The 16,605-nt window shown below is 38.5% G+C and overlaps 1 protein-coding gene across 5 annotated transcripts in view; it reads left to right on the plus strand.

Moving 5' to 3' along the window:
- Window positions 1-16,605, plus strand: part of ABCB4 (ATP binding cassette subfamily B member 4) — a 71,500-nt gene that overhangs the window by 10,202 nt on the left and 44,693 nt on the right. For 3 of the 5 annotated variants that reach the window (XM_040472759.1, XM_040472758.1, XM_040472757.1), the window contains exons 5-12: window positions 3,958-4,015; window positions 5,557-5,748; window positions 6,841-7,012; window positions 8,269-8,393; window positions 11,058-11,229; window positions 13,720-13,833; window positions 14,902-15,012; window positions 15,229-15,354. In XM_040472759.1, coding sequence (XP_040328693.1) covers window positions 3,958-4,015; window positions 5,557-5,748; window positions 6,841-7,012; window positions 8,269-8,393; window positions 11,058-11,229; window positions 13,720-13,833; window positions 14,902-15,012; window positions 15,229-15,354 — 1,070 coding nt within the window. Of the gene's footprint in view, window positions 1-3,957; window positions 4,016-5,556; window positions 5,749-6,840; window positions 7,013-8,268; window positions 8,394-11,057; window positions 11,230-13,719; window positions 13,834-14,901; window positions 15,013-15,228; window positions 15,355-16,605 lie in introns of those variants that run through there. The other 2 variants (XM_040472760.1, XM_040472761.1) reach the window with 2 other exon arrangements.

Genomic DNA, 16,605 nt, shown 5'->3' on the forward strand with positions numbered 1-16,605 from the left:
AGTCGGACGCTTAACCGACTGCGCCACCCAGGCGCCCCGAGATGATATTTATTTAAAGTCTATTCCTTAGAATTGTTGGATTCTTGGACAGCTGGACTTAATGGGAACCAACAAGAAAGGAATGTTGGAAGAAAAAAAGGTTTAAATTACAAGGTTTGACAGTGAATAATTGTGAACAGAGTCCATCCTGTGAATGGAGCCCATCCTGTCAACAGAATAAACCTAGTTGGTGACAAGGTTTGTTCCCTCACAATGATTCAGTTGTGCAGAAAGTGTGCACATTCTGTGTCCAAAACTTTAAGGACAGAGTCATAGGAGACATTTTTATGCAGAGTATCAGGAACTTTATCTATGTTGTGTCAAGTCTATGTGACTGTAATGAGCTGGAAATTTTTGTAGAGAAATCAATATACCCCTCACACCTTTGTGTTGCTGCATGGTTAAGAGGAAAAGGCATTTTGGAGACCCGTTACCTTACCTAACTGCACATACTGCCTAAGTTGTCTGGATAAATATTAGCTCTTTGTTTTGTGCTGAATATTTCCATAAGATAAGAGAAGTCCTAGGCAGAATGGAGGAAGGCAGACATTGATTTGAGACTTAAACATGACATTCAGGACTCTATGTAATATCTCCCCTGTAATCCTTAAGATGTACAGTTATTTAAGCCCTTTACTTACCAGCTGTATTACCTTGTGCAAGTTACTTAATCTCTGTAATTCTTATTGTTCTCATCTTTGAAAGGTAATCATAGACTTACTGATAGAATTAAATGAGACCATTTATATAAAGCATCTGGAACATAGTAAATGATCAATAAATATTGGGGGAAAGTAGCTGTCAAAACTTGGAAATGAAACAACCACTCTAATATTCTGTTTCTTCATCCATAAGATAGATTTTATGGGAGCTCTCTGAAAGGAATAGGCAACTTCAAGAATTCCCCGTTTCCTTGTTCTGGGAGGCATTCAGGCAGACTGGAGTGGGAGTTATCCATCTTTGTGCTATAGAATCAAGTGAGGAGGGGCTCTTGGGTGGCTTAATTGGTTAAGTGTCCCACTTTGGCTCTGGTCATGATCTCGTGGATGGTGAGTTCAAGCCCCACATTGGTCTGTCTGCTGTCAGCACAGAGCCTGCTTTGTATCCTCTGTCCCCCTCTCTCTCTGCACCCCCCTCTCAAAAATACACATTTTGTTTTAACAAGAATCAAGTGGGGCGGGGGGCGCCTGAGTGGCTCAGTCGGTTAAGGGTCTGACTTCGGCTTAGGTCATGATCTCACGGTTTGTGAGTTCAAGCCCTGCGTCGGGCTCTATGCTGACAGCTCAGAGCCTGGAGCCTGCTTCAAATTCTGTCTCTCCCTCTCTCTCTGTCCTTCTCCTGCTTGTGCTTTCTCTCTCTCTCTCTCTCTCTCTCTCTCTCTCTCTCAAAAATAAACATTTAAAAAATATATCTTAAAAAGAATCAAGTGGGGGTACTTCTTAGAAATGTGATGCTCTAGACTCAGCCAGAGGTTCTGATTTAACTATTCTTGCATGGAGCCTGGTCAACTCTATTTTTTTTAAGCTCCGCATGTGAGTCTAACAGGCAGATGGCATTGAGAACCCCCAACAACAACTTGGAGATTGTTTATGAGACTGGGGTAGAGTAGGTAACATCTGAGAAGACCAGGCCTAGACCCTTTCAGATCTAGAATCCCATGAGATTTCCAGATCTAGAGTCCTATGACTTTTCAGGGAACACATCAGCACACATCTGCCTTATCTTAGTCCTTAGGCAGCGGAAACTCTCCTGGGAGCTCCTTGGGTTACTAACCCAGACCTAGGTTGCCATTCTCAGCTTGGACTCTGAGAACAGAGCATTTCAAATTTTGAATGCCCATAGATTCTTATTTCCTAAGATGGAGGATCAGTCTGAGTTATAATATCCTCACTGGGAGAATTTTAACATTTGCAGTAAACACTGGAAAAGAATAAAATTCATTTAAATTTTACCTGATATCTTAAGTTCTGGAGGGGGGTGGAAACTAGCCCTATACACATATATGTGTTATTTTCCCAAGGTTTGAACAATGATTTCCACCAATACCCAGCTTTAGGTAGCTTGTCTGCCTCCAAATTCCAAATACAGTTCCAATTTGGCATCCCAAAGCTGCCATATTTAAGAACCCAGGGAGGAGGTGCCTGGGTGACTCAGTTGGTTAAGCGTCTGACTTTGGCTCAGGTCATGATGTCATGGTTTGTGGGTTTGAGCCCCATGTTGGACTCTCTGTTGACAGCTTGGAGCCTAGAACCTGCAATGGGCTCTGTGTCTCCCTCTCTCTGCCCCTCTCCAACTCCTGCTCTGTGTGTGTGTTTCTCTCTCTGTCTCAAAAATAAACATTTAAAAATAAAAAAAAAAAAAAAAAAAAGAAGAACCCAGGGAGGAAATGAGCACACACAACTGAACTGATTAGAATAGAGGTAAAATAGGGTATGATTCCTTAAGGATCTGATAGCTTAAAAAAAAAACAGATTAATAAGCAGAAACACTTCCCTGTGAACATCAGTAGAAATTGCATTATTGAGGGAGAAATTATGCCACAGTCAGGCCCACGTGCCTGGTTATTGATCCTGACTGGTAATTGATTCTGACAGTAGTTTAAGTTTTAAATACATTTCAATTTTAGCCCTCTTTGGAAGAAGCTAAGGAAGATACACTGCATGCAGAAAACATGAATATTGGATTATTTCCATGTGTTAAAGGAACAAACACTAGTTTCTCTCCTAGAGTCCTGGTAAATGGGAAATACCCTGGTATATTTTGTCCACAACACTGTGGTGACATTTTGTCCTATTATTTTGTGAGTGCAGTGGACATGGGCTGTTTCCTTTTTTTTTTTTTTTTTTTTCACTTAGTGGGTTTTTTTTAAATGTTTATTTGTTTTTGAGAAAGAGAGAGAGAGAGAGAGAGAGAGAGAGAGCAGGGGAGGGGCAGAGGGAGAAGGAGAGAGAGAAAATCCCAAGAAGGCTCTGCTTTGTCAGCACAGAGCCTGATGTGGGACTTGATCCCATGAACTGTGAGATCATGACCTGAGCCACAACCAAGAGTCAGGTGCTTAACCAGCTGAGCCACCCAGATGCCCCTTCCACTCTGTGTTTTTTGAAAAGTGAAAATAAGTCCTTACCACATGAAATAATCAGTGTAGTATAAACTTAGGAACTATATGTACAGCGCTAGGACTCTCAGCCTCCTTAGTGGCTGTGTGACTTTGGATAAGTGACTTTGTCTGTGTCTCAATTTCCTCATCTGTGAAAGGGGGATTCATAAAGTAGTCATAACTCATTGGATTGTGGTGAAAATTAAATGAATTAGTACATGTAAAGTGTTCAGAACAAAGCCTGGTATATAAAAAATGTTCAGTAAGTGCTTGTTATTATTAAAACAGAAATGGCACATTGATAGTTTTATCAAATTAGTTCAAATTAATAGACAATATAATTTTCCCTCCTTTACAATGGATGTAACTCAGCCTTTCTGTTACTTACCACAAAAGGAAACGTGTAAGGGAAAACATGCATATATTGAAATAAAATCAACAAAAACAATTATCTATAAAGTGCTTTTAGCCACTAAGAAAAAATGCCCCTTAAATCCTGTGTTTTCTATTGAGACCATTTATTTTTTCCTCCTCTGTCTTCTGTATCCTCTCCTCTCTGCTGCCTCAGAAAGCTGCTTTGCTAAAGGCCTGAGCTCTCCAGGACTGCGGCGAACCTGGAAGGGCCACCTTTCCCCATCTGGACCCTAGAGATGTCCTGCATCTAAACCCTTGGATTTTTTATTTGAGTAAAGTGAAAAGAATTCATTGAGGGTGAAAGGAAAAAAAAGATTTTTAAAACCTAGTAATGCCTGTTAGTAGTTCAGCCTTTCAAAAATGTCTTATTTTGTTTTGTTTTGTTTTGTTTTTTTGTTTTTATTTAGTGAATTTTTCATTGTCAACGCTAAATCCAGGCAGAATTCTGGAAGAAGAAATGACTAGGTAATTGGCTGATATATATGTAGTTATGATATATAAATGTAGGTACTTATATATATATAAATATGATGTACTTTTTAAAAACATTTATTTAACTATTTTAAGAGAGAGAGAGTGGGAGTGGGGCAGAGAGAGGGGGAGAATGAGAATCCCAAGCAGGCTTCGTGCTGTCAGTGCAGAGCCCACTTCAGGGCTCAAAATCACAAACTGAGATCATGACCTGAGTGGAAATTAAGAGTCGGATATTTAACTGACTAAGCCACCCAGGTGCCCTATGATGTACTTTTAAAAATGTATTATTTGAGAATAATGGCAAACTTACAGAGAATTTTAAAAATATAAAAAAGTGTCTGTATGCTCTTTACCTTTTGTTATATTCTTTGACCTGTTGTTATCATTTATACCCACCCCCATCACATCCACTATTTGAAGTAACTTGCATACATCATCATGGCCCTTTATTCATAAAAACTTCAGTGTGGTTCCTAAGCACAGGATATTCTTTTCATAACCACAGCACAGTTATCAATGTCAGTAAATTTAATATCGATACAGTAGTTTGATCTAATAGAAATCTCAAGGGCCTGTAACATAATGTTTGTATGTTTACTTATCCATCAATGTTGCTGATTTAAATGAGCACATCTGTATACTATTATAGACCCAAAAGGCTTTCATCTGGAAATAGTTTGTAAAATTATATCAAAAATGTATTTGAAAATGTCAAAACTGAATTTGTTCTTTTAAAGATACTAACTTTCCTGTAATTTAGTTAAGACTTTACTCAAAATTAGTATGAATTTATGACATATTTAGCATACTATTAAAAAAATATTTTCAAATTCTGCCAAATAGGAAGAGGTTATGCGGGGGGAGTTCTTTCTGTAAACAATATGAGAAAACTTACACTAAGACCCACTTCACATGTTTGGTCTCTTTATTCCTGTAACTTGTAATCTGTGAATAGTAGTGAAGTTTTTCAATAGGATCAGATATACAAGTCTAAAATCTAAATAATGAAAGAAAAAACTTACCATGTTTATAAATTGTCAGTATCAGTTTTAAAATCATTAATGTCATGATTTTTGTAGTTAAGCACAAAAAATTATGTTTTCTTTGATAGTTCAAGTGGATAGATTTGCCATCATCCTCTTAAAATTTAGGAAAAGAGGAAAGGTTAAAAAAATTTTTTTTAATGCTTATTTATTTTTGAGAGAGAGAGAAAAGAGTGCGAGCTGGGGAGGGGCAGAGAGAGGGGGAGACACAGAATCCAAAGCAGGCTCCAGGCTCTGAGCTGCAGCATAGAGCCCGACACGGGGCTCGAACTCATGCATGAGATCATGACCTGAGCTGAAGTTGGACACTTAACTGACGTAGCCACCCAGGTGCCTCTGGAAAAGAGAAAAGATTTTAATGTGTATTTGTTATGATGTCCTACACAATCTTTGTGATTTCAGTAAACTTAATTGCCAATTCTGAAGATTTTTCCTGAAAGAGATGAAAAAAGGACAGTATTTAAAAGAAACTTTCTAATTATTTTCCAGATATGCGTATTATTACTCAGGATTAGGTGCTGGAGTTCTTGTTGCTGCTTATGTACAGGTTTCATTTTGGACTCTGGCAGCCGGCCGGCAAGTCAGGAAAATTAGGCAGGAGTTTTTTCACGCTGTTCTACGACAAGAAATAAGCTGGTTTGATGTCAGCGACACTAGTGAACTGAATACAAGGTTAACAGAGTAAGTGTATTGTTAATGTCAGACTTTCATAACGAAATTAACCACTAACTATGCGAACATTTGTCATGGTTAGGTTTTAAATTTAAAACAATTACTAGATGAAGCGTTTAATACGTACTGGGACTAGATCATCTGATAGCCCTTTCTAGCATTTACAGCCTGTGCCACAATGCATTTTCCTTATGTTAGTTTGTTCTCCTCAGTGGTAGGGTAGGCTAATGTGAAGATGTGCTCACATCTTATATTATCTCTCAGTGGAGCTTACCACAGGGCCTGACAGATGTTATACATTCAATTTAGATGACTGAATGAAAAAGTAAATGTGTGAATGAAGTCACAGAGAGACTTTTCTTAGTTAATTGTTGGCTCTTTACTTATTCAACGAGTATTTGAGGGGCTACTTGTGCCAAGCACTATTCTAGATGTTCGTGATTATACCAGCAAACAAGACTAAGCTCACTGTCATCGTTGCTTACTTTCCCGCAGAGGGAGATAGATGGTAAACTTTTTCTTCCTGGAGGCCCTGGCACAAGTGTAGTGAGCAAATGCAGTAAAAAAGGAGGGAAGGTCAAGACATTTAGGACCTGGTTCGACCTCACTAAGGCCTTGTGCTTTGACTCGGAGTGACATGGGCAGCCGTTGGGAGCTTTTGGTCTGAGGAGTAACACGTTCAGACTTCCGTTTTCAAAGGATCACACTGGCTGCTGTATGGAGAATAGAGTGGGTTCAGAAGCGGGTCCGGGGTAGAAGCAAGTGGCACTTTCCAATTACCATTGAGATGCCCTTCCTAACTTCCGCTTTTAAATAAATTGACTCATCTGTTCAAAATGCTAATCCTTCTCAGACAGGATTAACTCGTTCCATAGTATCAACTTTAATGATACTAACTTCTTAGGGGCATGAACTGATCCTGAAACTCTTCCTTTGTGCAGTAGTTAGGTAAGGAAAAATATCGTTCAAGAGGCTAAGACTGTGAAAGTGTCTTGCTGTAGCGTGAACAAGTTTTACCTGTCTGTGTGTTTGTTAGATGTCTACTTCAGCTTTCCAGCCGAAGATCTCCTGCCTGTAACCACTTAGTGTGATCTTTTTTAGTGACATCTCCAAAATCAGTGAAGGAATTGGTGACAAGGTTGGAATGTTCTTTCAAGCAGTAGCCACGTTTTTTGCAGGATTCATAGTAGGGTTCATTAGAGGATGGAAGCTCACCCTCGTGATAATGGCCATCAGCCCTATCCTGGGACTCTCTGCAGCTGTCTGGGCAAAGGTGTGTGAAACTGGGGCTTTTTCACGTGTGTCAGGCCACACATACAAGAGCTATTTTTAATATGCAGGACTCTGGTTCTTGCAGTTGTGCAGATCTGTGTTCCATGTCGATTGAAACCACAATAAGAAGCATGTTGTTAATGCTGTAATGAAGAAACTTATTCCTGATGTGATTTAAAATGTCACTTACTACCTCACAGATTTTTCTCACTGCTCTTATTGCTTTGGGTAAATCGTCAGGCATAGCAGTTTAAACTACTTACATGGTATGTCCTTATAAAGGAAACACAACTTTAAACCATAACATTCTTCCAAACCATTGCATGAATATAAGAAAATTAAAGTTTGGGTTTATTTACTTTTAAGTGTTACCTGTGATGGTTAAGTGGCGCCCTGCCAGTCTTACCTTGCTATAAAATGTGTATAACCTGTTCTACTTCAGACAATACTGTAGAGTTGAGAAATTTTTCTGACAACTTTCTCTCTTTTGGAGGTTGATGATTTATCTAGTAACTTACTTGTACCCCTTTTATTTGGATTATTCCTTTACCTTTCTCCTGCAGCATCTTGTTTAGCCATCTTAGAATGCCCATGAGGAGATCTGGAAGTATTGTGTTCATAATACGGTAAAACCTTGGATTGTGAGTAACTTGTTCTGCGAGTGTTCCACAAGATGAGCAAACATTTCTAACAAATTTTAACTTGATAAATGAGTCATGTCTTGCACTGTTAGTAGTCTGTGATGCCGAATGTCACATGGTCACAATTGAGCCAATGGTTCTTGAAATTCTTTGATATACGAGTGCTTTGGATTATAAGCATGCTTGCAGAACAAATTATGCTCACACATCAAGGTTTTACTGTAATTAGAAATCATGACACAATAAAGGAAAGAATAGTGATTTTCCAAAGCATTAAGATTTTAGTTTAGTTTATTTTGCAATTAGAAGAGAAAAAAAAAAACATAGTAGATATGGGACGTGACATTATTCCTCAAAATGTATTAGAGAATTACATGTGGATTTTCTGTTCCTGACTACTCTTGGGGAGCAGATCACCAGGGTGGGTCAGATCTAGCCTTTGTAGGGGGTGGAGAAGCCATTGGATCTGGTACACTGAGTGTCGTTCACTTAGTGACTTCGGTTTTCGGGAAGGGATAGATAGACTTTGGAAAGAAAAAGTAAAATGAAGAGTTGACAGTCTGCCTTTTAACTTTTCTTCCCATACAAAAGTCATGAATGTTTCTCTTCTGTCCAGATACTCTCGACATTTAGTGACAAAGAACTGGCTGCATATGCGAAAGCAGGAGCTGTGGCAGAGGAGGCTCTGGGGGCCATCAGGACTGTGATAGCATTTGGGGGCCAGAACAAAGAGCTGGACAGGTCAGGAAGGTTCTCTGTCCGCTTTTGTATTTTTTGTTGCTCATTCTTCTATGGTATGTGTTTGCTGCTTTCCTTTTCTTAGTATTAATCCCTCCCCCACAAAATATACAGTTTAACGTCAGCCCCTAAAGCAGGGTTTTTACCCGTTTTATGTTCCGTAGACCCCTTTGGCAGTCTGATCAAGCCTATGGACTCCCTTCTTAGAGTAATGATTTTAAACTCCTAAGACAGAAATAGATAGGATTACCAAGGAAACCAATTATAATGAAGTACAGTTTTCAAAATATTTTTAAATTACGATATAGTAAATATGTGCTTTCATTGGTAACATATTAATAAGAGCGAACTATGGGTTCAATAACTACTGTAACTCTGAAGGAGAAATACAGGTAAAAGTTATTTCAAGATATTTGTATCACTTGTAGCATGATATAAAACTGATCCGGGATTTCTACTGGCAACAAAGTCATAGTTACTGCTAATTCTACCAGGGTTTGTTGCCTGCATTGATAATCCAAGGAAATACTTAAATTTCAGGTATAGGTCAGTGAAAATAATTATATGATTTTTTCCACATTCAAATTCCTTGACCATGGATCCCAGGCCAGAGCCCTGCTCTAAAGGAACCTGACATACAAAAACCAAAATGCCAGATCAAGGCCCGCTGATAAAGGCTAGGCTGCCTTACTTTAATGTCCCCAACCAGTTTTCTTTAAATAACATTCCCTAATACAGTGAAAGTATGATTCTGTGTTTTTTGTTTGTTTGTTTTTGCCATTCTGTGGGACTCCTGATACCTACAACTTTTTGAAAGAGAAATTCTCTGGAAATACTCCAGCATTGAAAGCAACAGTTCCCCTAATCCCCTCCATTTTCGTTTTCTATTTTTCTGTTCCTTAAGCCCTCTTCAAAACCGAGATGCTCCTTTCTCTAATCTCTTCCTCTTTCTCTCTTGCTGCTGCTTCCTGCACACAATAGCCCACACAGAGCACACTAATCCTCCCTCGGACCTCAGGATGTGAGTGTAATCAGTACCGCTCCATTAGCCGCAGTAAGCAAGCCACCTAAGCGAAGGTAATTACAGCACATTCACCACTGTCACCGGAGCCTGGGGGTCACACGGGGCTGGCCTGAATCTCCCTGGGCCCTGGGGCCCAGCCACACGAGACTCATCACAGTGCCTCATCACAGTGCTGGACGCGGCATGCTGGCTGTCTCCCCAGGGACGCTCCTCTGCTAAATGAATGCAGTGCCCGGGACTGAGGAAAGCATGCTGGAAAGCTGGCTGCTTTAAGTAATTAAACAAAGAAACTTTTTGGTGACAACTACATTTTTTAAAAAACTAATACATGCTCAATATCTCATTTGGCTAAACTAAAAAGAATGGTATTTGTTTTTTGTTGGCAACACACTATTTTTATATATTTTCCCTACAGTATCATTTTATATACATTGTGTTTTTTCCCCTAATTTTAGGAATCCCAAATTAGATTTTACACACTTGCTGTTTCTAGCATGGAAAGGTAGATTTAATATAAATTGATGTAAAAAAAATTATAATTTAACAGACCCATTGTAGACACTTGTACCTTTGTATGACATCCTAGAAGCCACTAATATGAATTTTACTTATTTATTGATGTTTATTTTTGAGGGGGAAGAGGGGCAGAGAGAGAGGGAGACACAGAATCTAAAGCAGGCTCCAGGCTCTGAGCTGTCAGCACAGAACTGACGCAGGGCTTGAACTCACGAACCGTGAGATCATGACCTGAGTGGAAGTCAGACGCTTAACTGACGGAGCCACCCAGGTACCCCAGTAATATGAATTTTAATTGCTACTCAAAAGTGTAATAGAATGAGCAATATTGAGGAGATTAAATTCTAAACAACAATAGTAATAATAACAGGAATAGGAATTACTAGGTTGTGCCAACTGTGTACCAGCACTGTGGTAACTACTTTCTAATGTTGTTCTTCAGTATCATAATTATCTTACAAGGTAGGCATTATTTACTCCATTTTACAGAAAGCGTAATGAAAATCTAAAAAAATTCAGTAAGAACCCATATCCTATGAGTAGTGATCACTTCATAACCTTGTTCCCTGGCTTGACAGTTGAAGATCACATGACCAGAAAACAAACAAAACAAAACAAAACAAACAGCAAAGGCCCAAGTTTAAGTACTTGTAGAGTGTAAAATTCCTGTCCCTCATGCAATGGGGCAGTAGAGGGAGGTTTTTCTCTTGCCTAGAGAAGAGAAATTGAGTTGTGTAGAGTCTAACTATTTTTGGCATCCTGAAAAGTATTTACATTTTGATGCCATTCCTGTTTGGCTTGGTTTCTCTTCTTCTACCTTAATGTTGGCCATGAGGGTGAAGGTGAAGGTGAAGCTCTACCATATCCCGGAGTGACGTTCAATACTGGAACAGCTACAGGAGACTGTAGGGACCAAGGGAGGTGAGTTCCCACCAATAAAGAGAAGGTTCAGATGGGTTCTAGTCCTGGCTGATCCTGAATTGGTTCACTTCCCAGGAAGCTGGGTCCCAGCAAGTTTCTTACTTTGATGGCTTTCTTCCTTAAACCTCCAACTGTATAGGAGGTGAATATGGCTCTGATTGTGGATTGTTTTCTTGTTACAACATTTGCCTCTCATTTTCTGGTAGGTATGAGAAACATCTACAAAATGCCAAAAAGATTGGAATTAAAAAGGCGATTTCAGCAAGCATTTCAATGGGCATTGCCTTCCTATTAATATATGCATCATATGCACTGGCCTTCTGGTATGGATCCACTCTAGTTATAGCAAAAGAATATACTATTGGAAATGCAATGACAGTAAGTAGTTTTCCTAATATTGATGAAGAAACCAAAAATATTGTTTATCCATCTACCTTTTGTTTCCTTTCATACTCCTCCTTTTCGAAGTATGAGCCATGATTACAGGCTTTTTTCTTTTGGTGAATCTTTACTCTGTCCTTTGGGCAGAGCTGGCCTTCTAGGATACACAAGGCACAATTATGAGTTGGGGCCAAAAAAGTGGCATGTATTTAGACCAATTGAAAAGCTATATAACATATAAAAGGAAATAAAAATTGGATACATTTATGAATGAACAAATATGGATTGGAGGCATCATCTTTGTGCCATTGAGTTTCATCATGTAAGAAAGTAAACAGGGGCGCCTGGGTGGCTCAGTCTGTTGAGCATCCAAGTCTTGATTTTGGCTCAGGTCATGATCCTAGGATCGTGGGATTGAGCTTGGTGTCGGGCTCTGGGCTAGCAGTGTGGGGCCTGCTTGGGATTCTCTCTTGCCCTCTCTCTCTGCCCCTCATGTTCTCTCTCTCCCTGTCTCTCAAAATAAACAAAAATAAACATTTTTTAAAAAAAGAAAGTAAATATTATTATAGATAGGTCATAGTATGAGATAATGCTAAATTTATAGAATATAAAACATCGGTTATACAAAATACAAGGTGGAAAGTCATTTTGTTTCTCAGAATGAACATAGCTTTCTTTTATGATTCTAAAAATAACATACATTAGTTATACAAAGGATTAGAAAACAGAGTTTTCAAAATTATGAACTACTTACAGTTGCTTATAATTTATTAATCCATATATACTTAATGATAACTTTTGGGGGGCACCTGGGTGGCTCATCAGTTAAGCGTCCAACTTTGGCTCAAGTCATGATCTCACAGTTTGTGAATTTGAGCCCTGCGTCGGGCTCTGTGCTGACAGCTCAGAGCCTGGAGCCTGCTTCAGATTCTGTCTCCCTCTCTCTGCCCCTCCCCCGCTCATGCTCTGTCTCTCTCTTTCAAAAATAAATAAGCATTAAAAATTTTTTTTTAAATGATAACTTTTGGTATAGATTCTCCAGATCATTCTGTATGTATGTATTTTTCTTTCAAAACTGGGATTATGATGCATATCTTTCCATAACCTTCTTTATAACCAGCAGTATTTTTTATAAACCAACAATATTTTGTGACCATCTTTACATGTCATTGATGATCAAAACAACATGTAACCATTCAAATAGCAACCTTTTAAAGCCTACACTTCCCTGTGTTTCTAAACAGAGGATACTGAACACAGTTTGGCTCTTTGGTGAAAAATGAGGGCCATTGTAAAAATTAATCATCTGAAAATGTTTTCTGGGGTGATATCTTCAGTTTCCAATGATATTGAGGGCTGTTTGCTCGATGAGGTTTCAAAATTGAGGAGTCTATTCTTTCTCATTTTGTTCTCCTTTCTGGTGGTCAGCTCATAAGCTCTCCACCTTCTTCACTTCCTCATTTGCTAAATTTTGTGAAGGAGACAGAATCCTGACTCCTCTGTGACCTGGTTTCCTCATTTGTACTATGTGGATGGTGATATCTTCCCAGCAGGGCTGGAGAATGATAGTCATGATGTAGAGAACCCAGCAATACCCTCTTCGTAAAAGGCAGGAGCTCTGGTGCATGAGCTTTATAAAATCTATTTTGGTAGAGACTTCTTTGCTTCCTTACTGGTCCTTACCGGTACTGCAGATAGTGGATAGATATTTGAGGGATATTTGAATTCTAGGTATGTGAAGTGTTACTGTTACTGTCTTCAGAGAACAGTCAAGCTACATGTAGATGTTTCATCATGACCAGAGAGAAAGGAGTAATTTCTCTACATTTATGTTTTCCTAGTATGTTAATTATATGGATTCCTGAAGCTATATTCCTGGTGCTTCTATATTAATTTAAAGGGAAATGTGTTAGATTTTGTTTGCTATAGTATAGAATAATTGTGTAAAGGAATTAGTGCACACAGATGTGATTTAGTGGCTTATAATATGTGAACTGTTACTCTTTCATTAAAAATCTTATCAAAATACATATGGAAAATGCTATTTAAAAAATAGGAAATTCCATGGGACCAAAATCCTTCATGTTTCATTTTGAACATTCTGTGTAATTTCGTGTATAGGTGTAGAAAGTCACAAAGAACTGAATAACAATACTGATGGGAAATGTTTCCCTCTAGTGGCATTAGCTTCAGAGTCAAAGAAGTAGGTTTGAGAAATCTTTTTGACTCTGTGTAACTTCAGGAGAACAACAGATAGTTCAGCAAGCTAGACAAAAAAAAATATTTTTGATGTTGAAGAAGCCCAATGAGCGACGGAATACTATATTAACCTTATAAATTTTGCCCTTTTGCTAAATAAAAAAAACAAAATGTTAAAAGGATAAACTAAACTCAATCCTTACTGTAATATGTTCAGTCATATCTGAGGTAACAGTGGGCACCAGAATGGGGCTTGCTTCTAACTTTTCCTCATATTCTCCTGTTCAGGTCTTCTTTTCAATTCTGGTCGGAGCTTTCAGTGTTGGACAGGCCGCTCCGTGTATTGACGCTTTTGCCAATGCAAGAGGGGCAGCCTATGCTATCTTCAATATTATAGATAATGTGAGTCACTTATTCATTCCATGTCAAAACGTACTTTGAGGCTTGCATACTTAAATTTGGCTTTGGGTTATAAATCCTGTGAAAATTAATTATGTGAAAATAAGGAACCTTTTCTTTGTGAGAGAACAAAAGTACCTCTTATTAATAATATTTCTAAAAGTTCGTCTTAAAATAATAGAATAACACTGACTTCATTTGGGAAAAGTACATCTGCACTAATGTTTATTATTAGAGTTCAGAGTAAAGACGTTTGCTCTTCCAAGGTGCAGCTAGACCAAGAATACTATGACTTTCATATGCAGGAAGAATGGGTGGAAAAATTAGCCATGTATTTTGCTGTGGGTTGCCCCCTTCAAAGAAAAAAATCACTGCATGATTCATATGATTTTTAACCCACTATATCGAATGGGTTTTACCAGCTGCAGTGAAATAAAGAATACAATTTTCACATATTAAAACATGTTGCTGCATTTCTGCAGATAAAATGCAAAGTCGCTAATGAAATTTGGCCCTTTAATTCAGGCAGTTCCTTCTGTGTCATTGTCCTAAGTCATGAGAAAACTGAGTGGCTTCTGAATATACTTGCAGTTTACACTGCTCCTAAATAACTTGGCCCCAACCAACGTTTCAGTCTTCACAACCCAAATCCATGGCATGTGCTGTTTAGGAATAAGCTCATCTTCAGAACAAGCTAAAATACCTGGCTCTATCAATTATAATATGTCTTGTTATCACAGGTGTATAAGCATGCATCTCTGACCATTTCAAAAATTTATGAATATATGCCAAAAGCTTAAAGCAAGATATTATAAGAAATCGAATTAATATGTCCCTCTGTACTTTTCAGAAAATGTCTATTTTCTGAGAAGGAATATTTCCTTCCACACACACACAACACACACACACATGCACACATGCACACACAAAATCTACAACTAGCGTTCTGTCTCATGTGAAGGAAACTGAGCCATTCCAGGTCCTGTTTTTTGGAATTTGCTAAGCCATATTCCTTAAAAGTGCAATCGTTTGTCCTATGATGGAATAGTCATTGAATTTTGTTTTATTTAGAGTCCTAAAATTGACAGTTTTTCAGAGAGAGGACACAAACCAGACAGCATCAAAGGGAATTTGGAGTTCAATGATGTTCATTTTTCTTATCCAGCTCGAGCTAATGTCAAGGTACTGTAAGCAATATTTACAAGAATTCCTAACTCAGATGGATTGTTTCATCATTATAAAGGACCTAAACTCCCTATTATTTTGATGTTTATATCCTTTTTCCTTTGGGGTTTTATTCCCTTATTTGATACTTTTTTCAAATTTAAAACTGAACCAAATTAGTCCCCTTTCAGGATTTTGTTGTAAATGATTCTTCTTCTCTCTTTTCCCTCACAGATCTTGAAGGGCCTCAACCTGAAGGTTCAGAGTGGGCAGACGGTGGCCCTGGTTGGGAACAGCGGCTGTGGGAAAAGCACAACAGTGCAGCTGATACAGAGGCTCTATGACCCTGATGAGGGTACGGTAAGTGGGAAGAACCAAGTTCTCCAAAGTGAAAGCTGGGTACCAATTAGCCCTTCAAAAGTGTTTTGTTTTGTTTTGTTTTTTTTTAGCAACAGTTGGCATGTGAATCAATTTTAATAAAAAAGCTATAGACTTGCAATGCATCTAGACAATGCATTCAAACATTTGGACTGGAGGCCACTGAGACTGTTGTTTTCAAAGAATTTTGGGGTTTGGTCAAAAATATTTCATCCAGCATTTTTTGACAAGCTGATATCAATGTCACAAGAAGTAATTAAATTAGGACAGTAATTAAATTCATCAAAGATAGTTGAGTTTTCTTAAATGTTGGAATATCTCCAGGGGAAAGTGGGATTGTCTCTTAAAAAATGTCTTCTGGGGGCCGCCTGGGTGGCTCAGTCGGTTAAGCGGCCGACTTCGGCTCGGGTCATGATCTCGCGGTCCGTGAATTCGAGCCCCGCATCAGGCTCTGTGCTGACAGCTCAGAGCCTGGAGCCTGTTTCAGATTCTGTGTCTCCCTCTCTCTGACCCTCCCCTGTTCATGCTCTGTCTCTCCCTGTCTCAAAAAATAAATAAAACGTTAAAAAAATTTTTAAAAAATGACTTCTGGGACATGGGGGACATTAATAACCTAGGGTACCTTTTTTACCTGTTAAAAACTTCCTTATAATTGAAACTTCAAGGGCACCTGGGTGGCTCAGGCAGTTAAGTGTCCGACTCTTGATTTTGGCTCGGGTCATGATCTTGTGGTTTGTGAGTTCAGTCCCCACATTGGGCTCCCCGCTGACAGTGTGGAGCCTGCTTGGAATTCTCCCTCCCTCTCTCTCTGCCCCTACCCCACTCATGCTCTCTCATTCTTTCTCTCTCTCTTTCAAAATAAATAAATAAACTTAATAAATAAATAAATAAATAAATAAATAAATAAAATTGAAACTTCAACAAAAGGTGCAAGACATAGTCTTCACCCACATTTACTAATGATATTTTGACCCATTTACTTTATTGTCTTCTCTCTCTGTCCACATGTGCCTATGTATATATAACAAACATACATGCACATGCATGCCTGCACACACACACACACACCCCACAGGCATATTTTTTTCTGAACTTTTGAGACTAAGTTAAGGACATCATGTCCCTTGCCCCTTAAATACTTCAGAACATATTTTCTAAGAAGAAGGACATTCTTTTACATAACCACAAAACAATTATCAAAATCAATAGATTTAATTTTAGTACAGCACTAGC

The sequence above is a fragment of the Herpailurus yagouaroundi genome, unplaced genomic scaffold (genome assembly GCF_014898765.1).
Source record: "Herpailurus yagouaroundi ecotype Mexico unplaced genomic scaffold, PumYag 100, whole genome shotgun sequence".
NCBI lineage: Eukaryota > Metazoa > Chordata > Mammalia > Carnivora > Felidae > Herpailurus > Herpailurus yagouaroundi.